We start from the raw sequence: 21242 nt of genomic DNA on the forward strand, positions 1-21242 counted from the left end.
CTTTACTAAGGAAATACTCTTTGTTAAAGGAGGACTGGACATAACTATTTAAGTTTGGGGATAAAACAGTATAAAACTCACCGTATCTTTATCTCTATCTATGTCTCTCCTTACTTAACGCTCTATTTAAACAAGTCTATTTCAAAGAAGAAAAAGGAAAACGTTTTAAAATTTATCATCATTCAAACATTCTTTTCTCATGATTTTCTCAGTTTCATACTTTTTTTAATAATGATGAATTTTGTAAGTGAGTCTTATAATAAGACCGGGAACTAAAGAATAGAAAGTCAAATGAAACTTATTGAAAACATTGACCTCAATGAAGAGACTTTAAAATTGTTTTTTAACCATGTTATTAGTGTCGAGTATGAACATATATTATCGATTGTTAATCTCCATCAGAGGTTAACCACTTTTAGTGAGGTCTCCCCTCCATATTACATTTTTTTTCTATTCAGAAGGTTCCAATTGATCAAGATAATGCTCAAGCGATTTTAGTCTAATTCTAGCATGACCAATGTAATGTTTATAGACTTTGAAATTCCTGAAAGGGCCTCTTATTTTACTCATAGCGTAAGGAATAATCTTGCAATGAAGGGTTGAAGACTTGCTGCAGTGTAAATTTTATAAAAAAAACGTAAATTTGAATATGGTACAGTTTCTAAGTCTTCGTGGACAACACGAGCTATTAATTGACTTTAGCAACGATTAAACAAACTATAAAGACGTTTTCTTGTTGTTTAGAATTTTCTGTGGGGATCTAAGCAGCTCATGAGAATCCAAATAAACAGTAAAAAAGTATTAATCATCGTCTTATTTTAATAAAACAAAATTTAGTAAATGGAATAGTTTGTTGGTGTACTATTCGAAATGATTCCAAGTCATTGGTGTTGAAAAATAGCTTCAAATGCAACTGCAAATTAGCAAGGTAACCGAAAGCACCGTGTTTTGGACTCTACCCTTGAAAATTAAACTCCTACTTTGACTTTAGAACTTGGTGCATCGCTTATTTCCCAACTTTTAAACTCTAGCCCGAGTTAAAAGTACGTATCATAATTTTTAGTGTAAAAAGAACAAAAGTTGTTAATTGCTCTAACTGGCATCTTAAAATTTACAAGTTGATATTTTAAGTTCTAATGTGTAGTGTAAACAAATTTTTCAAAAGCAGTTTAGATTTAAAATAGGGACTGAAAATATTTTACTGGTCTATGTTCATATCTGTACACGTTAACAATTGAATGAAATTATGAAAATGAACATTATATAATTTGTTGCCAAGAGTAATCAAATTTCATTCATAAGAATAAGAATAATAAAAGGGTGAAGGACTGAAGGTTATAGAAACTAATAGATTAGCAGACATCCCGATTTATTGTATGCTAAAATTGGTCTCTTTCAAAAGTTTAGTTGTCCATTTTTAGACAAGACCAATTGAATTTTTAATTTTATTAATTTTAACCAAGATACCTCTAATTATTTTGGATATTTTCTACAATCACTAATAAATCAATGAATAAATTATATGATGACAATATAAACAAACTTTTGTTTTAAAAGATAAACTTGTTAAAATAATATCAATTATTAATAAAATTAATAAATTCAATATTATTATTTTTTAGGAAAATGCTAACAAGTGCCCTTAGGTTAGGACATTGTTTAAGCATTCAAAAGTAATAACTTTTGCATTGGAAATTATGTAGTTAAGATTTTTATACTTGTTTGACTTGTATTTTCAAGACAATATTTCCTTTTGTGGGTTCCTTAAACAATGCCCTTAGGGTACTTGTTAGCAAGACCCTATTTTTTAAGGGAAATTCAATATTAATATTATTAACGAAAAACAGTAATAATAATAATAGAGAATCCCTTAAAAAAAGTAATAATAATAGAGGAGGAATGCTAGCAACACTCTCTTTTGAGCACTCTCTCTAGCACTCACTCTTTCATTGGATGAAAACAATGTGTGTCCCACCACTTTATGTGAGTTTCATTTCCAAAGTGTAGGTCCTACATTGATTTCACTAAATGAAAAAGTGAGTGCTAGAGAGAGTACTCAAAAGAGAGTGTTGTTAGCACTCCTCATAATAGAGAATGCTAATATGTATACCTTAAAGGCACATGTTAGTATACAAAAATAGTACTCCAATGTTTTTTTAAGAAAAATGACTCTCTCCCAATGTTTTTTTACTAGTGTGATACCCGTGCGTACGCACGGGTTAATGTATCTATTATTGAACAATGTAATTTAAATATAACAAAATAAATAATGACACCAAAATTCACGTTGATATAATCGTTAAAACAATAAAGTGGATTAACATACAACATACAATAGATATTAAACAAATGACAAACAACTCATGACTACAAATTACATTACACCAAAGAAATGATATCGACATAAAGATTCAAAGGCTACTAACCAGCATTAATAATTAGGATAACACCCCCTACTCAATTTCTTCTTTGTGGCAATACAATCAACCATATTAATGATCCATGATTTTTTTTTCCAAAGGATTTTATGAACAAAATTCATGTTAACGCATGTATTATGGATAAGATTAAAATCGTCTTTTCAGCAACAAAGCCTTGTGTTCGTTCAAAATAACAATAAACATAATACGAATCATACACCATAAAATGGATTAAATAGTTTTTAATCATACAAATCACAAGTTTTTAAGTTTAGTCGATATAAAATTTTAATGGTAATTTTAGTCCTTTACAAAATTAGAGCTTTTATTGTTGTAAAATAATTGATGCCCATATGCAGCTGTAAAATGTTGAAAAATCTGACAAAACATCTCATATTTAGCCTTGTTTTTTTCAAAAAAAGAAGTACAATGAAAAAAATTTCAACTCAATAAAATATTCTTGGAATTTTTTTTATGTGGGACACCCCCTATAAATTTTATAGGCTCTTCAAATAGGTTTTAATGTGGGACACCCCCTATAAAAATTGAGTTGAATTTTATATTCAACTTTAATTCTAGACCATTCATTTGATAAAAAATTTAATAAATAATGACATGGAATTTTCTTAGAAGCTTATTTTTTACTGGCATATATAAAGTTTTTGATTTTGTTTTTGACGTAAACTCTTTACCAATGCTTAATTACGGAGTAGATCACGTAACTAAGTGAAATGCATTAAAAAAACGTTCAATCTATTGACCAAGCAAAAAGTTTCATAACTCAACAATAATCGCTGGCAGACAGCCTTTAATTTAATTTTATTTTAATTTCTTGGGTTCACAAGACTAACAGTGGAATCAATCATCCTTTAGAAAACAAACTCGTGTGGTCCACACGACTAACAACCCACCTGTTAGGCAACGCAACGCAACCATTTCAGTCTGTCTGCTTGTATCCAATTTCTTATGCATTTTCCTTTCATATCTTAATCACCATTTTTCTTCAACTAAAGTTTATGTCTTGGCATTATATATATATATATATATATATATATATATATATATATATATATATATATATATATAAAAGATCATGTTTTGGTTAGAAAACTGAAGAGTATTGGTTGAGTTTTCTTTAGGAAGAGTATTGGTTCAATTTGGTTGGGTTGTCAACTAATATAACCGTTCAAATTCTATTAATTCATGGTGGACTAGGTCAACCAACCAATTTGACAATTTAGTAATCGGTCACACAAAGGGTACCGCCTACAACTACAGCCTTAGCTGCCATTTGCAATTGCCAATTCATCAAAAACAAGAATAGGTCCTACCTTCAATCCACCTCCTCATTTGGTGGAACACTTAGAATGCACACCACCCTTACAAATCCAACCCAACTTCTATCAACATTGCACTTGCACGCCAAGATTTAAACACAAGTAAAACTAAAATAATAATAGTAATTCTAATCAAAAAATTGAGTTGATTTAGCTTAAGTCTAGGCAGGTAGCTTGAATAGTGAACTACGCAAGAACATGACTTCAAACCCTAAAATTAATATATCACGTGAATTACGCAAAAACCAGAGTTCGAACCCACAAATTAACATACCCGCTAGTTAACACTTCTCTATCAAAACGAAAAGTTGATTTAGCAAAAAAATTCTCCTTCAGATAGTCAAAAACAACAAAATGAAAGCAAATGGTTCAATTATGCAGTAATATTCTCATTTCCACAACATAATAGCTGCAAACAATTGAGTTATATATAAAAAAAGTTACATTGCATTGTAATAATAAATTCCACAATCCTTAAGGCAATACCAAGTAAAAATAAAAAGTACAAAATCCTCCAAATCTCTATGTTCTTCTCCATTGTAAAGAATAATATGTTAGATCTAATATCAAAACATTGGATTCTCTTAAGCTTCTAAATTCTAATTCTAAACTACATTTATTCAATCTCTATGTTCACAAAACAAATGTGTTAGTGAGGTGTGACAATAAAAATCTAAACTTAAACCAGTTGCAACACTGTCTAATTAAAATGATCATAGAACAGAACAAAATGCAACCAGAAACAGAGTCACCATTCATCGTTTCCAAGCATAAACTAGCAAAGAAAACCCAACAGGAACAACCAATTCATTCTCCTCAACACTAGACCATTCCAAAACAGAAGAACTTGCGCCAAAAGATCCACCAGAAGAAGCCATTGAAACCGACGAAGACGACCAACTCTTACCCATTTTCCCTAACTCATAAACACCCAAATTCAAATTCTGTTGCGCCAACAAATTCGTCAAACTCTTCTCTTTACCTCCTTGTTGTTCATCTTCATCTTCTTCTTCTTCGAATTTAAACATGAAAATCGCGTGCCCATCACTGTTATCTTTCACAAACAACCAATTATAAACATCCCATGAGATCTGAACAGGTACACCATCAATTTCAACTCTCTCATTCCCTCTAAACTTCCATTTCAATCTCTTAATCTGCAACACTTTTTGTCCATCTACACTGAAACAGAGCCTGGAATGATCTCTTCCACCACAATCTATCTGAATCTCTCTCATTTTCCCACCAAATCTCGCTCTCGTGTTGTAGATTTTGTTAGCATAAACATGCTCTCTTTTCATCACCAAATACTGAAAATTCTTGTGTTCTTTACATTTGGATTTTGCATAAGCATCTTTGTTTGAATCTCCAACCAAAAGGGTCATCTCGTTATCAACAACAACCGCGAAGTAGAAACCGGAATCTGGTTCAGGTCCTGACCCGAATTTAGCTTTAGAGAGGTTCCAGAACAAGTGTATATTTGAAGAGAGTTTTTTTGTTCCGTGTTTTTTCCAGAAAATGAAAGGTTTGATATGGAGATGAAAGGAGGAAGATGAAGAAGAAGAAGAAGAAGAAGGATTGGTTGGTGGTGAATCGAATGGGTGGTGATGAAGTTGAAGGTGAAGAGAACGACCAAGAATGGAACGTGACCAAGTCAAAGAAACTAAACCTACGTTGGTTTGGTAAAGATAGGTGGTGAGGTTAGGGTTGGTGGAATGTGGCGGAGGCGGCGGTGGTGGTGGTGAATGACGGTTGTCGTCGGTTGTTGGAGAGGGACGGAAACAAGAAGGAAAAGGGGATGATGACATATTTTGTTTTGTTTTGTTTCAGAGGTTGTGTGTAATGTCGCCTTTTAGATTGGTTTTAAGATTGGTTTTTATTATATTATATTTGGTGATTGGGGAGAATAATGAAAAGGAGAAAGAGGATCCAAGAAAAAAGGGTTTGAAGTGTGAATTGTGATTTGTTGAGATGGATTGGGTTTTTATGGATGTGGTGTGGGAGAGGTAACCCTGTAAGGAGAAAGAAGACTGTGTCTATTATATGTGTATGTGTCGGACCCTTCCTTTACTTTGTTGTTGTCATATAGCAGCATAGTTGCAGGATGATGTATATGTACTAGTGGTGGTAAAAGAAGACTTGAGGGCCTCTATGGTTTGGCTTCTGGGAAGCAATTCTAGCCTAAAATCAATTGTCTACAGTGCCAAAAGCAATTCTAACCAAAAACAACGTGTTTTGTTCAGCTTTTCAGAATTGCTTTTATCCTCCAAAAGCAATTCTCCATGAAGCTACAAATCCTAGCTTCTAGCTTTTCTAGAATCAATTCTCCTTGAACAACGTGTATAGGTTTGTATATTTTATTATTACAACATGTTATTTTACTTTATTGCCCTTTATCAATTCTCATTCTTTATCAATTCTCCTTTAGCTATGTCTATTTTAGTAATTATACATTCAAAAGCAATTCTACATAATTGCATCCAAACATAAATCATTTTGTTTAATCAATTCTACATAATTGTATCCAAACATAAATCAATTCTCTCAGAATCAATTCTGTCAGAATCAATTCTATCAGAATCAATTCTCTCAGAATCAATTATATTCAAAGCTGAACCAAACGGGCACTGAGTTGGAATTTGGGAATGAATTTCTTGCTTTCCACCGCGAAGGTGTTTAATAATTTGGTGAGTTTTAGCATGGGCCAATTGTGAAATTGCCCTATCTTAGGCTGAAATTTTTTTTTTCTGCCCCTATCACAAAAAAAATGATATATCTGCCCCTAGTTGAAAATTATTGTTGTAAATGCCCTTGTTCTTCATTTGAAATGGCGAACATGACATTTTTTCAATCATTCTCTGCAAGCTTGCGGGCTTTCTCTGGCTTTTCCCTGTGTGTTCTTAATTTAAGTTGGCGAGCAGGAATATTTTAAGTTTTCTTCTTGTTCTTCGTTTGAAATGGCACGTAATTTTTTTTCCCATGCTCCACATCTAAAATGGCGAGCATGCATTATTGTTTTTTTTTAATATTTTTTCCTGCTTGTCCTTTGAAGTGGCATGCATAGGCACATGGCAAGTGCTGGCCGTTTGATTTGTAGGGAATGCTCGCCATTTGAATTGTAAGGAATGGAATGCTCGCCATTTGAGATGTAGGCACATGGCAGATTAAACAAATTTGAATACCCAAGCATTGCTCTTTTGCCTACATGCAGCGGAAATGCATAAAATTATTTTGGCAGGGAATCTCTTTTGGTTGCATGCATGGTGTCCTTTTTAAATATTCCCTACAAATCAAAATGGCCTTTTGCTCGCCATTTCAAAGGACAAGCAGGAAAAAATATTCAAAAAAAAACAATAATGCATGCTCGCCATTTTTGATGTGGAGCATTGGAAAAAAAAAATTACGTGCTCACCATTTCAAATGAAGAACAAGAAGAAAACTTAAAATATTCCTGTTCGCCAACTTAAATTAAGAACACACAGATTGTACAGGGAAAAGCCAGAGAAAGCCTGCAAGCTTGCAGAGAATGGTTGAAAAAATGTCATGCTCGCCATTTCAAATGAAGAACAAGGGCATTTACAGCAATAATTTTCAACTAGGGGCAGATATATCATTTTTTTTTGTGATAGGGGTAGAAAAAAAAATTCATCTTAGGCTCGTCTCTTTTTACCAGCTAGAACCTGTAAGTTCACAGTTCAAGTGCAACCATTATGTAGTATAGTATTCCAATATATACGTTAGTGTTTGAACTAAACACTATTTTGACATTAGAAAACGAACAAAAGAAAATTATATCATAAATAAATTGTGAAAATAATATATATTTTGTGGTTTTCCATAATTTTTTTCTACTAGAGATAATCATACTTTAAATATGTTGTAGATTAAGCATGAATGTCTCTTTCTTTCAAAATTCAGACGTTGGTTCATCACATTATGATAGTCTAATTCATTAGTCTTGCCGAATAGAGTCTTTTTTCTTGAATGGCAAACTATATATATATATATATATATATATATGGTTGTTAACTTGCACCCACCTAAAAACACTAAGGTGCAAGTTAACAAGCTGCACCTACTTGTACTTTACTAAAACATCATTTTGTCTCTATTAAACTTTATTTTAATTAAAAGGACATTTTTGTAAATAGCATAAATAATATTTGTTTATAATAGAAAAACATGGGTGTTTTGGTAAATAACTAGTAGGTGCAGCTTGTTAACTTGCACCTTAGTATTTTTAGGTGGGTGCAAGTTAACAGTGGCTGTTAACTTGCACCCACCTAAAAACACTAAGGTGCAAGTTAACAAGCTGCATCTACTTGTACTTTACTAAAACATCATTTTGTCTCTATTAAACTTTATTTTAATTAAAAGGACATTTTTGTAAATAGCATAAATAATATTTGTTTATAATAGAAAAACATGGGTGTTTTGGTAAATAACTAGTAGGTGCAGCTTGTTAACTTGCACCTTAGTGTTTTTAGGTGGGTGCAAGTTAACAGCCCCCTATATATATATAAGATACGAAAAGTACAAGGTACACCAACATCCGAAGGAGGAAACTCTAGCCCCACAACCGGGGTAAGAGAACCAAACCAAAGGCACCTAAAAATAAACACCCGAAAGGGAAAGAAAAAGAGAGAGAAAACAACAACTAGGAGCATCCATCGAGCGACGAACGCCACACACCAAAGAAACACCTGCAAGGAAAAAGAGGGCGCAAAGAGAACCCACGGAACCAGACCAGGAAGGAAGAGGCTGCGAACCCCCCCCCCCCCCCCCCCAGCAACCCCAAGAAAACCACCCCCACAGAACCCTACTGATGCCAGCACACGACAGGTTGCACCTCTCACACATGGTAAGTGCAGGAACTAGCAGAGCGCTTCGCCAGGAACCACTTCCAAGCTAAGAGTTTCGCTCTATCCACCAAAGGCTCCTCTCGGAGGGCGCCACCAGAAAAAATAAGGTCATTTCTAGATGTCCAGATGGTCCAAATAACAGCATGCCAAACAATTTATCTCAAATCAGTTTAGTTTTTTCAACCTCTAGCGTAAAGAAATTATACTATAATTTTTTTTAGTGTACATGTAAAAAGCTTAAAAAGTGACTTTAATAATATTTATGAAAGATACAATTTTTTTTTCTTTTGACACTAATAATTATATATTTTAACGTGAAAAAAATAATAGTAAAAATTTTCCAACAGTATTAGTAATAGAAAAGTCAGAACATATTTCAGTACACACAAATTCGTTTTGCAAGTGTTTGATTTTCTTTAATTTTTTATTACCCTTTAATTTATATATTTAAATCCATAAAGATTTGAGTTATTTAATATTAAAATCTGTGCAAGACTGCAAGTTACCGGTTAAGACGACAAAACAATCCTAACCGCTCTTAATATTTTACATTAAATCAACGGCTGAGGTTAGATGAGCCTAAGATGGGAAATTTTGCAATTTCCCCACACTAAATGTTGCCTAATAATTTAATCATAGATTGGACCAAGCATTCTCAAGTACTATCTTTTCCCTCTCTCGTGCTAACTATTTTCACCTCCCGGTTAAAAAAATTCCGTTCCAGAGTAATTTTGGTTTATAGTATTGAAGGAAATGATGTCGAAGCTGACCATCATGCACAAAATAAATGTCTAACCAATTCAACACAAGTGCCCAAAGATTTGCTGACAACGTACAGAGAAGGAATAAATGAGTCGCCGATTCAGTACAATCACAACCAACAACGCACAGCACGTCTGAAGGAGGGATAACACCGCGCCGCATCAAGTTGTCTCTAGGTGACAATCGATTACGGAGAAGACGCCACGCTAGCAACGACACCTTCGAGGGAATATGCCTGTGTCAAACCTCATCAACAAGAGACGTGTCCACCATCTCACCAGTAGTAGTAATAAGGCGGTATGCTCCCCGAATTGTGTATCCATGAGTAGGATCAAGAGCCCACCGCCACGTATCAAGGACAGAATCCTGCAAAACAAAGTTATGTAATAACACCGAACACTCCCTCACAGAGTCCTCTTCCCACGCAAACAAACGACGTCTCCACGCCCAAGCCCCTCCTTGAATTCCCCAACCGCGGCCCTCCATCTCACCCACCGAGCACTCCCTCACAGATATTAGTATTATCAATTACTTCTATAAGATTTTGAACCTCAACACTGATAATACTATAAAATTTCGATTATTATTATGTTTTCCTGTCATGTGTAACCTTTTATCATTATTATGATCGTGCACATTTCAGACAAAATATGCAATGTTTTTTCTTCAATGAGCAAAAAATTACAATGAATCCTTCTTTAATTTACTAAAAAAATCAATATTCATTTATTCAAACTGATAGAGTTTATGAGAATCAAACACAAATTTAACATTACTAAAAACAAAAAAGATAAATATGTGAATATACTCGCAACAAGCAACTTAATAGCATAAAATAAAATAGAGTTGTGTTATTTGAACAACTATTTATATGACAACTTTTGAAACAATCAAAATTTTACAAAGAAAGTGAGGTATTGACACAAAAACCAAAACAATAGAGAGATAAATTAAAAATATAACATGAGTATGAGATATAAAGTTGTCATAAAAGTTGTAATTATCGTACAAATATCATTTATCTATTTAAAATGTACTTTAACGTTGTTAATGTTTTTTTTGTTACAAAAACGTTGTTAATGTTATGTAGTCCATTTAATATTAGATGCAATCATTTATCAAACTGGTTGTGGATGAATTTTGATTTATAGACCAAAGTGCCCAATTTTTTTTTAAGATACTAGGGTTATGTTTGGCAAACAATTGTCGATGACATGTATGTTGAAAGAGGATAAACTTATAAAAAATAGTAGATGAATTAGCTAAAAGATAACAAATGAATTAGCTATTGAATTTGAAGTGTTTGATCGGTTGAATGAATTGATGTTTATAAAATGATATAAAAATATATATTTTTAATTTTTTTCAATTAAGACAATGAGGATAAAAATGAGAGGAAATATAAAATGATATAACTATAAGGTCAATCACAATTTGAAGCAGGATAAAAAAAAGTTATAAGTTCATGAAACGGTGGTGTAAACTCATGAGAGAAAATTGTTACCAAACAATAAATTTTGATTATACGAACTCATACGTTATTTATTATTTGTAATAGACTAGTATTTTGATGTTACCAATCACACGATTAACATGAATTTCATATCTTTCTACATATGAAAAAAATTGACATTTTATTACTTTTTGACTAGAAAAAAAAAAATAGAATACCAAACTCGACATCAACATTGTATGTTTATATCTTGTGTTTTTATTTTTATAATTCTTTTTTGTTTTGTTTCGACACTAGATAGACATAGGTCATACTTTACATGGTGTTCATCTTTTTATGTGTCTAAATAATGATCTTGATTGCATGAATTTAGCAATCCCCGCATTCAACACAGCGGTAACCGTTAGATAGACATCAAACAACCCATATTTGAAGCTCAATATTTAACTTTTTAAAAGTTTAAAATATACTCTATTGAAAAGGAAAAAAACTTAAATACCACACCGAATATATAAAGATAGAGCCTTATAGAAGTTTACAAAGAGTTGCACTTATCATTAATGGATCCACCTCTGCAATTTATACCAACACAACAAAACCAAATAGTGTTAGGCGTAAGACATGTCGAAAAAAGTTTAAACCCCATATAAAATAAAAATAAAGTTTATAAAAAGTGACATTTATCATCTTACAACTTGATTTTGTAAAAATAAGTTAGAAACTCGAAGTAGTTTAAAATTTGAACACTGTAATTTGAATTTGATTCAACTATCTCCAATGCACCGACTGCGTAAGTGCATGAACTGCCAACAATGGCCAATCAAAATTCCTATAAATAACACACCTCCTGTTTATTTTAGCATATTTGAATCATAATTATAGCATGTTCTGTTGTTTCAAAAAAGAAAAGAAAAGAAAAACAGTTTAGTGGTGTTTAGACAAGAAAGTGGGCCGGGAGATAGCTGTGCAACCATCCACACCACATCAAGAAACCGCGGTAGCCCCACATTTTCCTTAATTTGACTAATTTGTAACGGATTCATAAAGTACCCTCCCAGTCCCAGATTTGTGTTTGTGTTTTTATATATTTCACTAATGTAAAAGGGGTACTGGGAGAGGAAGGATGACCATACTTTATTTTGAATACTAATCCGTACAGGATATGATGTTTGGTTGGCTACATCATGCTTTAAAGGTTGTCCTCTTAAGCCAGCTGGTTCATTTCTTGAAAAAATTAGGTTTAACTACGGACAGCACTTGAGTGACATAATGTCACCGTAACGTTAAATCTGGACCACACAACACACATTGTCATTTGCATCTGGGCCACACAACACATCCATGAGTACATTTGTGTGGCCCAGATTTAATGTCACGGTGACATTATGTCACCCAAGTATTTTCCGTTGCTTCTTTCTGATATAAGTATTCTAATGTTCTCTCCCTTACATTCTGACCAAATTAAATGAGGTTGGGTAATCATCCTTGTTGATGAACCATCCGGGAAACAGCTTAAAGACTTCTCTTTTTTTTTTTTTTTTTTATAAAAATTTAAATATAGCAGAATTTTAAAATATTTTGTAACCTAAAAAAAAAAAAATTTAAAAATATTTGTTTAAAATAAATGATTTCAAAGTTTAGTAAAAAATCTTGTTATAAATAAATCTAAAAAAGTAAACATAGTAAAATCTATAAATACTAAAAAAAATCTAAAATATAATTTGTAAAAGTTATGAAACTACAAAATTTAATCGAAGTTTATGATATGAAAAATTAATTTTATAATTCTGTTAAGTATGATATTTTTTATAAAAATATTTAACTAATTATAATTAGATTATGGAATGAAAGAAATAATAAATTATTTATAAAAATATTTAACTTTAAACAAGCTTGTTTATCTCCTTACTGTTTGGGTTTTATGGAATGAAATAAATAAGAGATTATTAAATCAGAAAGAATGTTTCATAGCTAAGTTGCTAGACAAAGTAAAATATTATTCTTTGTGGTGGCTGAAGGCTAAAAAGGCTGTTTTTGTATTTGGTGATCATTTGTGGTGGTCGAGTCCATTGTCGTGTTTAGGCATTGGCTAACCACTTGTTGTATTATGTGTGAATTACTTGTTCTTTTTTAGTAGTCTTTTAGGTACACCTTGTGCTGAGAGGATTGCTATAGCAGTGTTAATTTATTTACAATGTAAAACAATTTGCACAATGTATCAAAAACTTTTTTATTTGTAACCAAAAAAAAAAAAACTTTTTATTTTGGTCAAATAGACTAGTGACTAAAATTCACCTGCTCACGGGAACCAATGTATCAAAACTTAACATACAAAGAAATGGAAGTGAGCTTTACAAATACAGGGGTACCTTGCTGGTTTAAAAAATAAAAAAAAACTTAAGCTTAATATCCAATTAGGATCACCAACAATTGGTTCGTCCGTACTTTAAGGAATTTAGACACTTCTAAGTAAGTTTTTTAGAAATTTGATGTTAACTATTGTGGAAAGAGAAAATTTGTAGAAAATTTGTAAAAGAAAACTCGTCTTGTGTGTCTAATAGATTTTTTGATGAAGTTTTGTTACGACTAATTCGTATGAAAACTTTGTACCTAACTATAACATGGTAATAGAAAAATAAGAGTTAAGATCTTATATATTTATAAAAATAAAAAAATATCTATGATAAAGATAAACAATAATCACATATAACATGTCGTATTTTTTTGCTTACGGCATTCAAATTTGAGACATTTTTTATTTCCATTTTATGAGGAGAAATTCTTGCACGTCATCCTAAGGCCATCCAATCAAATAATTTCTATTAATTAATTAATTTAATACCAAAATATAAAAAAATATTGCCTGCTAACCCACGATGTTAATCTCTCTCTCTCTCTCTCTCTCTCTCTCTCTCTCTCTCTCTCTCTCTCTCTCTCTCTCTCTCTCTCTGTGTTTTTTTATTGGAACCACTCACGCTCCTTTTCTGTTACCTTGTCCATCTCTTTCATCATACCAATAATTCAAGTCTTATGATTGTGTGGAGAATTCAGGTTTTTCTAATTCCAGTCTCATAAATAAATGCAAGCCCCCAAACCCAAATTTTCAAACATTTTCCAATAGCACTCCACTTTTTTTTTTTTTGACAAACAATAGCACTCCACTTGTTTGACAAACAAATCATCTCTCAAACAAACTACATACAATAGCTTTGGAGAAAAATCAACAGCACCAAAATGGAAGAAAAGTTGTATACCAATACACCACGTGAAACTGTATTTTTTAGCCTCAGTTTTGGGGCTTCTAGGATGAAGTTTTTGTTGATTAAAAGTGTTTAAATTATTAAATGAAAGTGAAGTTAGACATGTTTGATTAGAAGACCATGCATGAAATGATGCTGTTGGTAGTGAACCATGTGTCTTTGAAATCATTTTAGGAGAAGTTGTTGAGGAATTGTAGGGAAGCACCGTTAAATTAGTGATATTGTTAAGTCATGTGGGTTTGAAGAATGAGAGTGTATAGATCGTGTTGTATTTTCTCCAGAAAACCTATTTAATTTTTTTATTTTATTAATTAATTAATTAATAGAAATTATTTGATTGGATGGGCTCAAGAATGACATGTTAAGGGCAAGACCATGCAAGAATTTCTCTTTTATGAGAACTTTTCTTTTTGACACGGTTGATGAGAAAGTTTTCAATTTCGAGAGACTTCATCCACATTTACCATTTGGTATGCATAAGTGAAAAATAGTCAAAGTTTCCCCTAAAAATAGTCAATCAAAGTAGGGATGACAACTGGACCCAGATCCTATGGACACCTGCAAAAAAACCCACTATCAGTAGGATAAAACCCCGCTTTCATGGGTCCAGACTTGGGTATGGGTAATTACCCGCAAATTTGAATGGGTATGGGCACGGATATGGGCACTGTACTATCTAGTCCTGCAACCCGCATATATGTATTTATATAATATGATAAATAATTTATTTATTTTTTGTGTACAATTAATTAATTTATTGAACTATTTAAGCCTAACCCTAAAACAGCTTAATGCAACTTAATAAAAACTTAGTAACAATTTATTATGACTTTAACATGCAACTGCAACTTTTTAACGTATAACTGATGTAAAGTATCTATTCTTTATAGGGATATTTTGGATGTTTTTTTATTTGGCTAAATACTTGATTCATACTATTTTATTAGTTGATTTGAAATTTTTTGGATCATAATTTTATTTCAATTGTGGTGTTTTTTATTGTCTTTTGATGGTTAAAGTGTGGGTAATTGGTGCGGGAATAGGCACTTAAGTACCCGTAGGGTATGGGGAAGGGCACTAAAGTTGTTGCCCACGAAGGTACGGGCTTGGGTACGGGTATTTTTTACAAGCGCATGTATGGGGATGGGTACTATAGTACCATGCCCATTGGATACCCATTGCCATCCCAAATGTGTTGCACAAAAACATAGTCAAAGTAAACGCACGTTTGTCTTCAAAAAAATTTTTAATGAAAAGAGATTTATAACATTTCATTAATAAACTCACCTAAATGTTCTGATGATATTGGTTTGCGACCTGAGATGGATGCAGACTTCGATTATTATTTCGTAAAAAAATATATTAAAAGCAACATAATACTACTTTTTTTTAAGTACTACATTCGTCACTATAGAAATTCTTATTAGAATTAGGATCGACCCAAGAGGGCTGCCACCAAAGCAAGGGTTTTAGGCCCCGTATTAAACCTCCTATTTTTGTGTTTGAAAATATTTTCTTACGTCAAATTTTGTAAATATATTCACTCGAAGCTCAAGTGGTATGTAGGTGAGGAGTTATAGTTTATGATGCATGTTTGATTTCACTCCAAGCTCAAATTTTGTAAATATATTAACTCAAAGCTCAAGTGGTTATTTGAATCTTAATTTTTTTTTGCTTTCAAACTCCTATCAATCTAATTCAATGTCAGTTAATCTAAATATCATAAGGCAAGTAGTGTGTAAAATTTAAAAATTAATTTATATTTGTATATTTCAATATTGTTTTGTTATTTTAAAATCTCTAATAATTGGCAAGTAAATGTCTATATTAAATATTATTTTCAACGCGCACGCACGCGCGCATACACAATATATATATATATATATATATATATATATATATATATATATATATATATATATATATATATTGCATTTGCTAAAAGACACCACCTAATTTTTATGAAGGTGTCTTTTAGCAAAGTTATAACTAAAAAGTGGAAATCACACCTTGAGGTGGGGCTTGCTAAAAGACACCTTCATGGGTGGCTTCTAGCAAAACCCTATATATATATATATATATATATATATATATATATATATATATATATATATATATATATATATATATATATATATATATATATATATATATATATGATTTTGTACTCTACATTAGTTCATTCTCGATCTTGCAATTTTGATATGTGTTGGTTTGTTTTGTCACTAATCAAGGTAGATTTTAACATGAACCTTAACCTTATGCAATTGAACTTCAGGGTTCCTTGTTGAAGCTTTCTAGCTACCAAAATCATTATGGGAAAATATTCTTTGCTTCTACCTTTTTCTTTCACCGTCAACACATTTCTTTTCCTTCCACTTTTTTCATAATACAAATACATGTCGTTACCGCAGATGAAATGTACACATCTTCTGCACCTTTCAGCCGTGGTGATTTCACATATCCATTCTAGAGTTTAAATGACCCGCAGTTCAAGCTTGATTGCCAAAATGGCAGCTTGACTTTGGAAATCAAGTCCCAAAAGTTTCACATCCCTGAGATTAATCAAAAATCTCAAATTTTGACATTTGTGAATGAAGACTTATATGCTGCTTCTAGTACTAGCCCATGTCCTTTCCAATATACTTATGTAGACATGGATTTCAACTTCTTCCACTACACTTCCAATAATGTCAACTATACTCTATTGTTTGAGTGTGGTCCTCTTCCTGGTCGAATTTCTTATCCGATGACTTTAGAAATCTTTGAAGAGATTATGTGCTCCAAGGATGATAATTATCAATTTGCGTACTTAGTTTTAAGCACCAAGGTTGTGGATTTTGATTTCTTAAGTGTAAGAAAAAGGTATTTGTTCCTCGTCTAAATACTTCATTCACAAGCAAACTTACTTTAGAGCAGAAATTTGAGATTAGCTGGAATGGTGGGGATGGTGAAGAGAAATGTCATAATAACTGCATGAAATCTGGTGGATGATGTGGATTCAATGTATCTGCAAATGAAGTTATGTGCCTCTCCTCTATGCAATCTCTGAGACTATCATCACAAGGACACACGGTATTCCTTCTTCTTCCGATGTTTAATTATATTCTTTTGATGAACTAGTTTATCACATATTTATAAGTTGTTTCTGCTGAACTAGTTTCTAGAATTATCACAATGCTAACTCATCATTACCTTCACAACTAACTGTTGCAGGAGCATGGAATTCAAAGACGAAACTCATTTTTGGTAATAAATCCAGTCTTAGATAAACACATACAATATATTTTTTTTTTTTTGAAGGATAAACACATACAATATTACTAACCATTTTTTGCTATATTTTACCTAGCTTGACAATGGATTGTAGATCTTCGATTAGTCTTTTGCTTCTCCTCTTCATCTTTACTTCACTTTTGGTGAAATGTTACTCGTCTCCCAACGATGACCTGAAGGCAAATACACCTCATCTCTTCCTATAAAATTAATTTACATGCTCCATATTTTTGGTAACTTAATTTGTCTAGGATAAAATCATTTTACTTATTACTCACAAATATGTTGTATAAAAAAAAATGTAGACTTACATTGTCTACACTGGCAATAGTAAAAACGATGAAACTTCTTCATTGCTCCACTGGTCAATGAGGATGGAACCGCGCTGCAACGAAGGGCGGTTCATCTGAGAGTCATGTGGGTCAGTGTGGTTCTTAGCTTCGCCTGTCTGGGCGTAAGTCTGAGTACCCCCCACCTCCCTCAGGGGCATTGGTTTCTTCTTCCCGCCCTCCTCTTCCCTCCTCCTCCGGTTTTCCTTCAATAGCCAAACTACTGGTATGTCCTATCACATACCAGTGGTTAGGCTCTTAGGAGATTAGAATTAGATTTAGGATCTTATGTAATAAGCTTAAAAAGCTTGAAAATTATTGTAATGTATTGTTCATATATTAATAAAATGAGTTGTTTTTATGTTTGTGTCTTTTTATTTTTGTTTTTTATTTTATTCGCATTTTATTTTACGAATTGTAGAGCTTAATATTGCAAAAGTTCTGCTAAAATACTATTCCGGATTTTAAAATCCGGAATCATCTGAAAAATACTAATAATTCATTCCGGAATACGAAATCCGGACCAGGGGTAAAATTGGAAAAAAAATAGGGTGTGCGAGGAAAGACATATGGTGGGAAAAGTAATACTCAAAAAGGAATAGTCTGATAAGCCTCACATTGAAACTAAGCCCAAAACAAAGAACAAAAAAGGCACAACAAGAAGAATTAGGCCCATGGTGTTTACAAGTTACACACCACATTTTTTCTTTTTGCAAAAAGAGAAAATAAAATGCAGTGCAAAGAAATAACAGCTAAATCCATAAAAAAAAAAAAAAAAGAGTACATCAGAAAAATCTAAAGTTAGGAATTTTTTTTGAGAAGCTAAAGTTAGAAAACTTGTTTCTATTTCTAAAACACTCACTCCTCTTGAATGAAGGAACATGAGATGAAATAAAAACTATTTAGTGTTGTTAATGTATAAAAATAACCATAGAGCTTCACCATCCAACCATTGAAAACAAAATTTTGAACTTGCTCAAGGTGGGAGACCTATCAAGCTCTCCCAACCTAAACTGAGCCCTGGTCTGCCATTACTTTGATAAAACAAAATGCAACAACCTAATGGATGGTTCTTTAGAAAACAAATTATTGATTTCGATATTTGGTTTCAAGATTTTGATAGTACTTATGAAACAATTCTTTTCTTTCTTTCTCACATTATAGTGAAATTATCACCCTTGTCTTGAAAGCAAAATTATTCTAGAGATCTCTCAATTTAAAGTTTCAAATTTATTATTTATATTTTCTTCTGTCAAGTTATTCTTTTTAGAATTGAAAGCTAACATTACCAATAACAATATATAAAAAAGAACACATAAATTTGGGTTGCGTTTTTTTCCTTCCATTTTTATCCTATATTTAAACTATGTTATTCACTACAATATCGTTCTAATAATATTATTTAAATTATTATTAAAAAATAGTTTTTTTTGCACAAATCAAAATGGTATTTATATTATATTAACAACAACAACGGTGAAGCTCCATGCACAAGGAGTGCAAGAAACACCACCGATCAAAGTTTACAGAAACAATGTGTCACAGAAAAAATAGCACTAGCACAACAGACAAATTAAAGATTAGTGGACACCCATACAAGGTAGCGGATGTTTCCACCAGTCATGAAAAAAATATCAATTTTTTTAAAAGATTAGTATTTCATATGTGGTGGAGCCAAGTGACCTTGTTTGTTTGCTTAGGTTAAGAGAAGGGTAGTAGTTTGAAACCATGTGGATCAAAACGTACACATGCACTCAACCACGTGAAAGAATGGGGAAAGACAAGTAGCGGAAATTCGAGACATGTCTTGTACTGCTAAATCTAAAACCAAATGTCGTGGTATGTTGAAGTTTATTATGGTGTGTTGCTTGTTTTTTTTGAGAGAATGGTGTGTTGTTTGTTCTGTTTCTTACTAAAATATATCATGTCATATACAAAGAAAACTAAAATATTATATTCCACTCAACTAATAATTTTAAAAATTTCTTATGCTTCAAAACTGCTCTTTGAAAGTATTTTGGCTTTAGCATAGTAGGCCACCAAACTTTTTTTAATCCTTTTATTCTCTTCCACGCCCCCCTTTTGGATTTATATGACCTACCTGATGCAAGGCACCTGAAAAACAAATAATAGACGTTTTGCAAAATCTAAATAATCTTGCAGATGTGATTTTGGGAGTGGGGAGAGGTACAATGTCATGTATAATTGTCTCCCCTTAACATTTCCAGCATTCTACATTTTTTTTTTGACAGAATTTCTAGCATTCTACATATAAACCATGATTGGGTGCAACATGATTGGTTTTGACTGCTTTTCATTATAAGGAGGATCACAACCTTGACTCCTTCACCTACCTGTCTTTTAACAATAACATCCACACACATTGTTTCCTACTTTATGGAATTCCTTCTAATGAAATTTTGTACTGAAATCAAATTGAGAATGACTTTTACTTTCCTCTTCTGGTTTTATCTAGGTTTGGATCTCCCGTGCACAGTTGAGACATCGGTGGTTGTTCGATGGAGATCAAACAATCTAGATTTAAAATTGCAAAATAAAAATATAATATTTTTGAATTGTCTAATCTCGATTGAATAATCACCGATGTCTCAATGCGTAAATGTGACATCCTTAAAATTCATAAAAAAATGTATATTTGATCTCTTGACCCAACAATTTGCACTATTTCTAACTGTATATTTTTAAACTAATTTTTTTTTTTTACAAAAGTTTCCAGAAATATCAAAAACTTAGCAAATGTATACTATATTTGTGCAAATAACTTCTGATAGGATTCCTAAGAATATCATTCTCATGTACATAATTCTATAACGTTGAAATAAGTGCCCCCTAAACAAGGTGTATTAAATTCTATGTTTGCTAAAGTAATCTTGTTAATTAAAGTAGTTACAGGAGTAGAATCGTGAGTTGATAATTGATCAGTAGTATGCACTTAGTTTAAACTAGTAATTAATATTTTATTGGTACTTAATGACAAACAAGAGATAAACACTTTTAGTATTGCAAACAATTTAGCAGTAATAATAATGACAAGTCAAAGAGCCATCATGTGCGCAATTCAACCCATCAACTCATCCAGTATATTTAACTAAGGTAATCAACATAATTTCCTAGATAAAACAGACATGTCATACAACATTTAACCCTTTCACGAATTTGACTCCAGTTAAGTAATATTGTTGCATTTATCATTTATAAACTAAAATGGGAATGTGAGGGCAGGTGAACCTTAAAGTGCTCCTCTGTGTCACAAGATTCAAACTGTTAATGATGATAAATTCACTATAAGATGCCATGATTTAACCAACTTTAGTGATTCAAAAGGAAAACAAAATAATGAGACTAAATTGCTTTATTATTTGATGGTTGTGGGGAGCAAAATCAATTCCCAAACAGGTGATAATAATCATGAAGTTTCACTGATAGAGATGGGACACCAAATTACACAATCCATTAAATAAATTTAAAATCTGAATTTTTAGTTAGAAAAACACTATTTTTATTTCATTTCTGAAAACTCTA

The 21242-nt window shown here is 32.1% G+C and overlaps 1 protein-coding gene and 1 long non-coding RNA gene across 2 annotated transcripts; one reads left to right on the forward strand and one right to left on the reverse strand.

Annotated features, from left to right (window-relative positions):
- Positions 1–4149: 4149 nt before the first annotated feature.
- On the reverse strand, positions 4150–5876 carry LOC146942413 (uncharacterized). Its single transcript, XM_085756383.1, has one exon. The coding sequence runs from the start codon at positions 5563–5565 to the stop codon at positions 4513–4515; it is 1053 nt and encodes a 350-aa protein (XP_085612509.1). The 5' UTR covers positions 5566–5876; the 3' UTR covers positions 4150–4512.
- Positions 5877–16517: 10641 nt separating this feature from the next.
- On the forward strand, positions 16518–17671 carry LOC146942414 (uncharacterized). Its single transcript, XR_015032683.1, has 3 exons — positions 16518–17169; positions 17311–17343; positions 17447–17671. It is a non-coding gene; the product is annotated as an uncharacterized LOC146942414 (long non-coding RNA).
- The last annotated feature ends 3571 nt before the right edge of the window (positions 17672–21242 follow it).

Source organism: Medicago sativa, chromosome 3, assembly GCF_051527215.1.
Source record: "Medicago sativa cultivar Bolivia chromosome 3, Bolivia_mono, whole genome shotgun sequence".
NCBI classification, from domain to species: domain Eukaryota; kingdom Viridiplantae; phylum Streptophyta; class Magnoliopsida; order Fabales; family Fabaceae; genus Medicago; species Medicago sativa.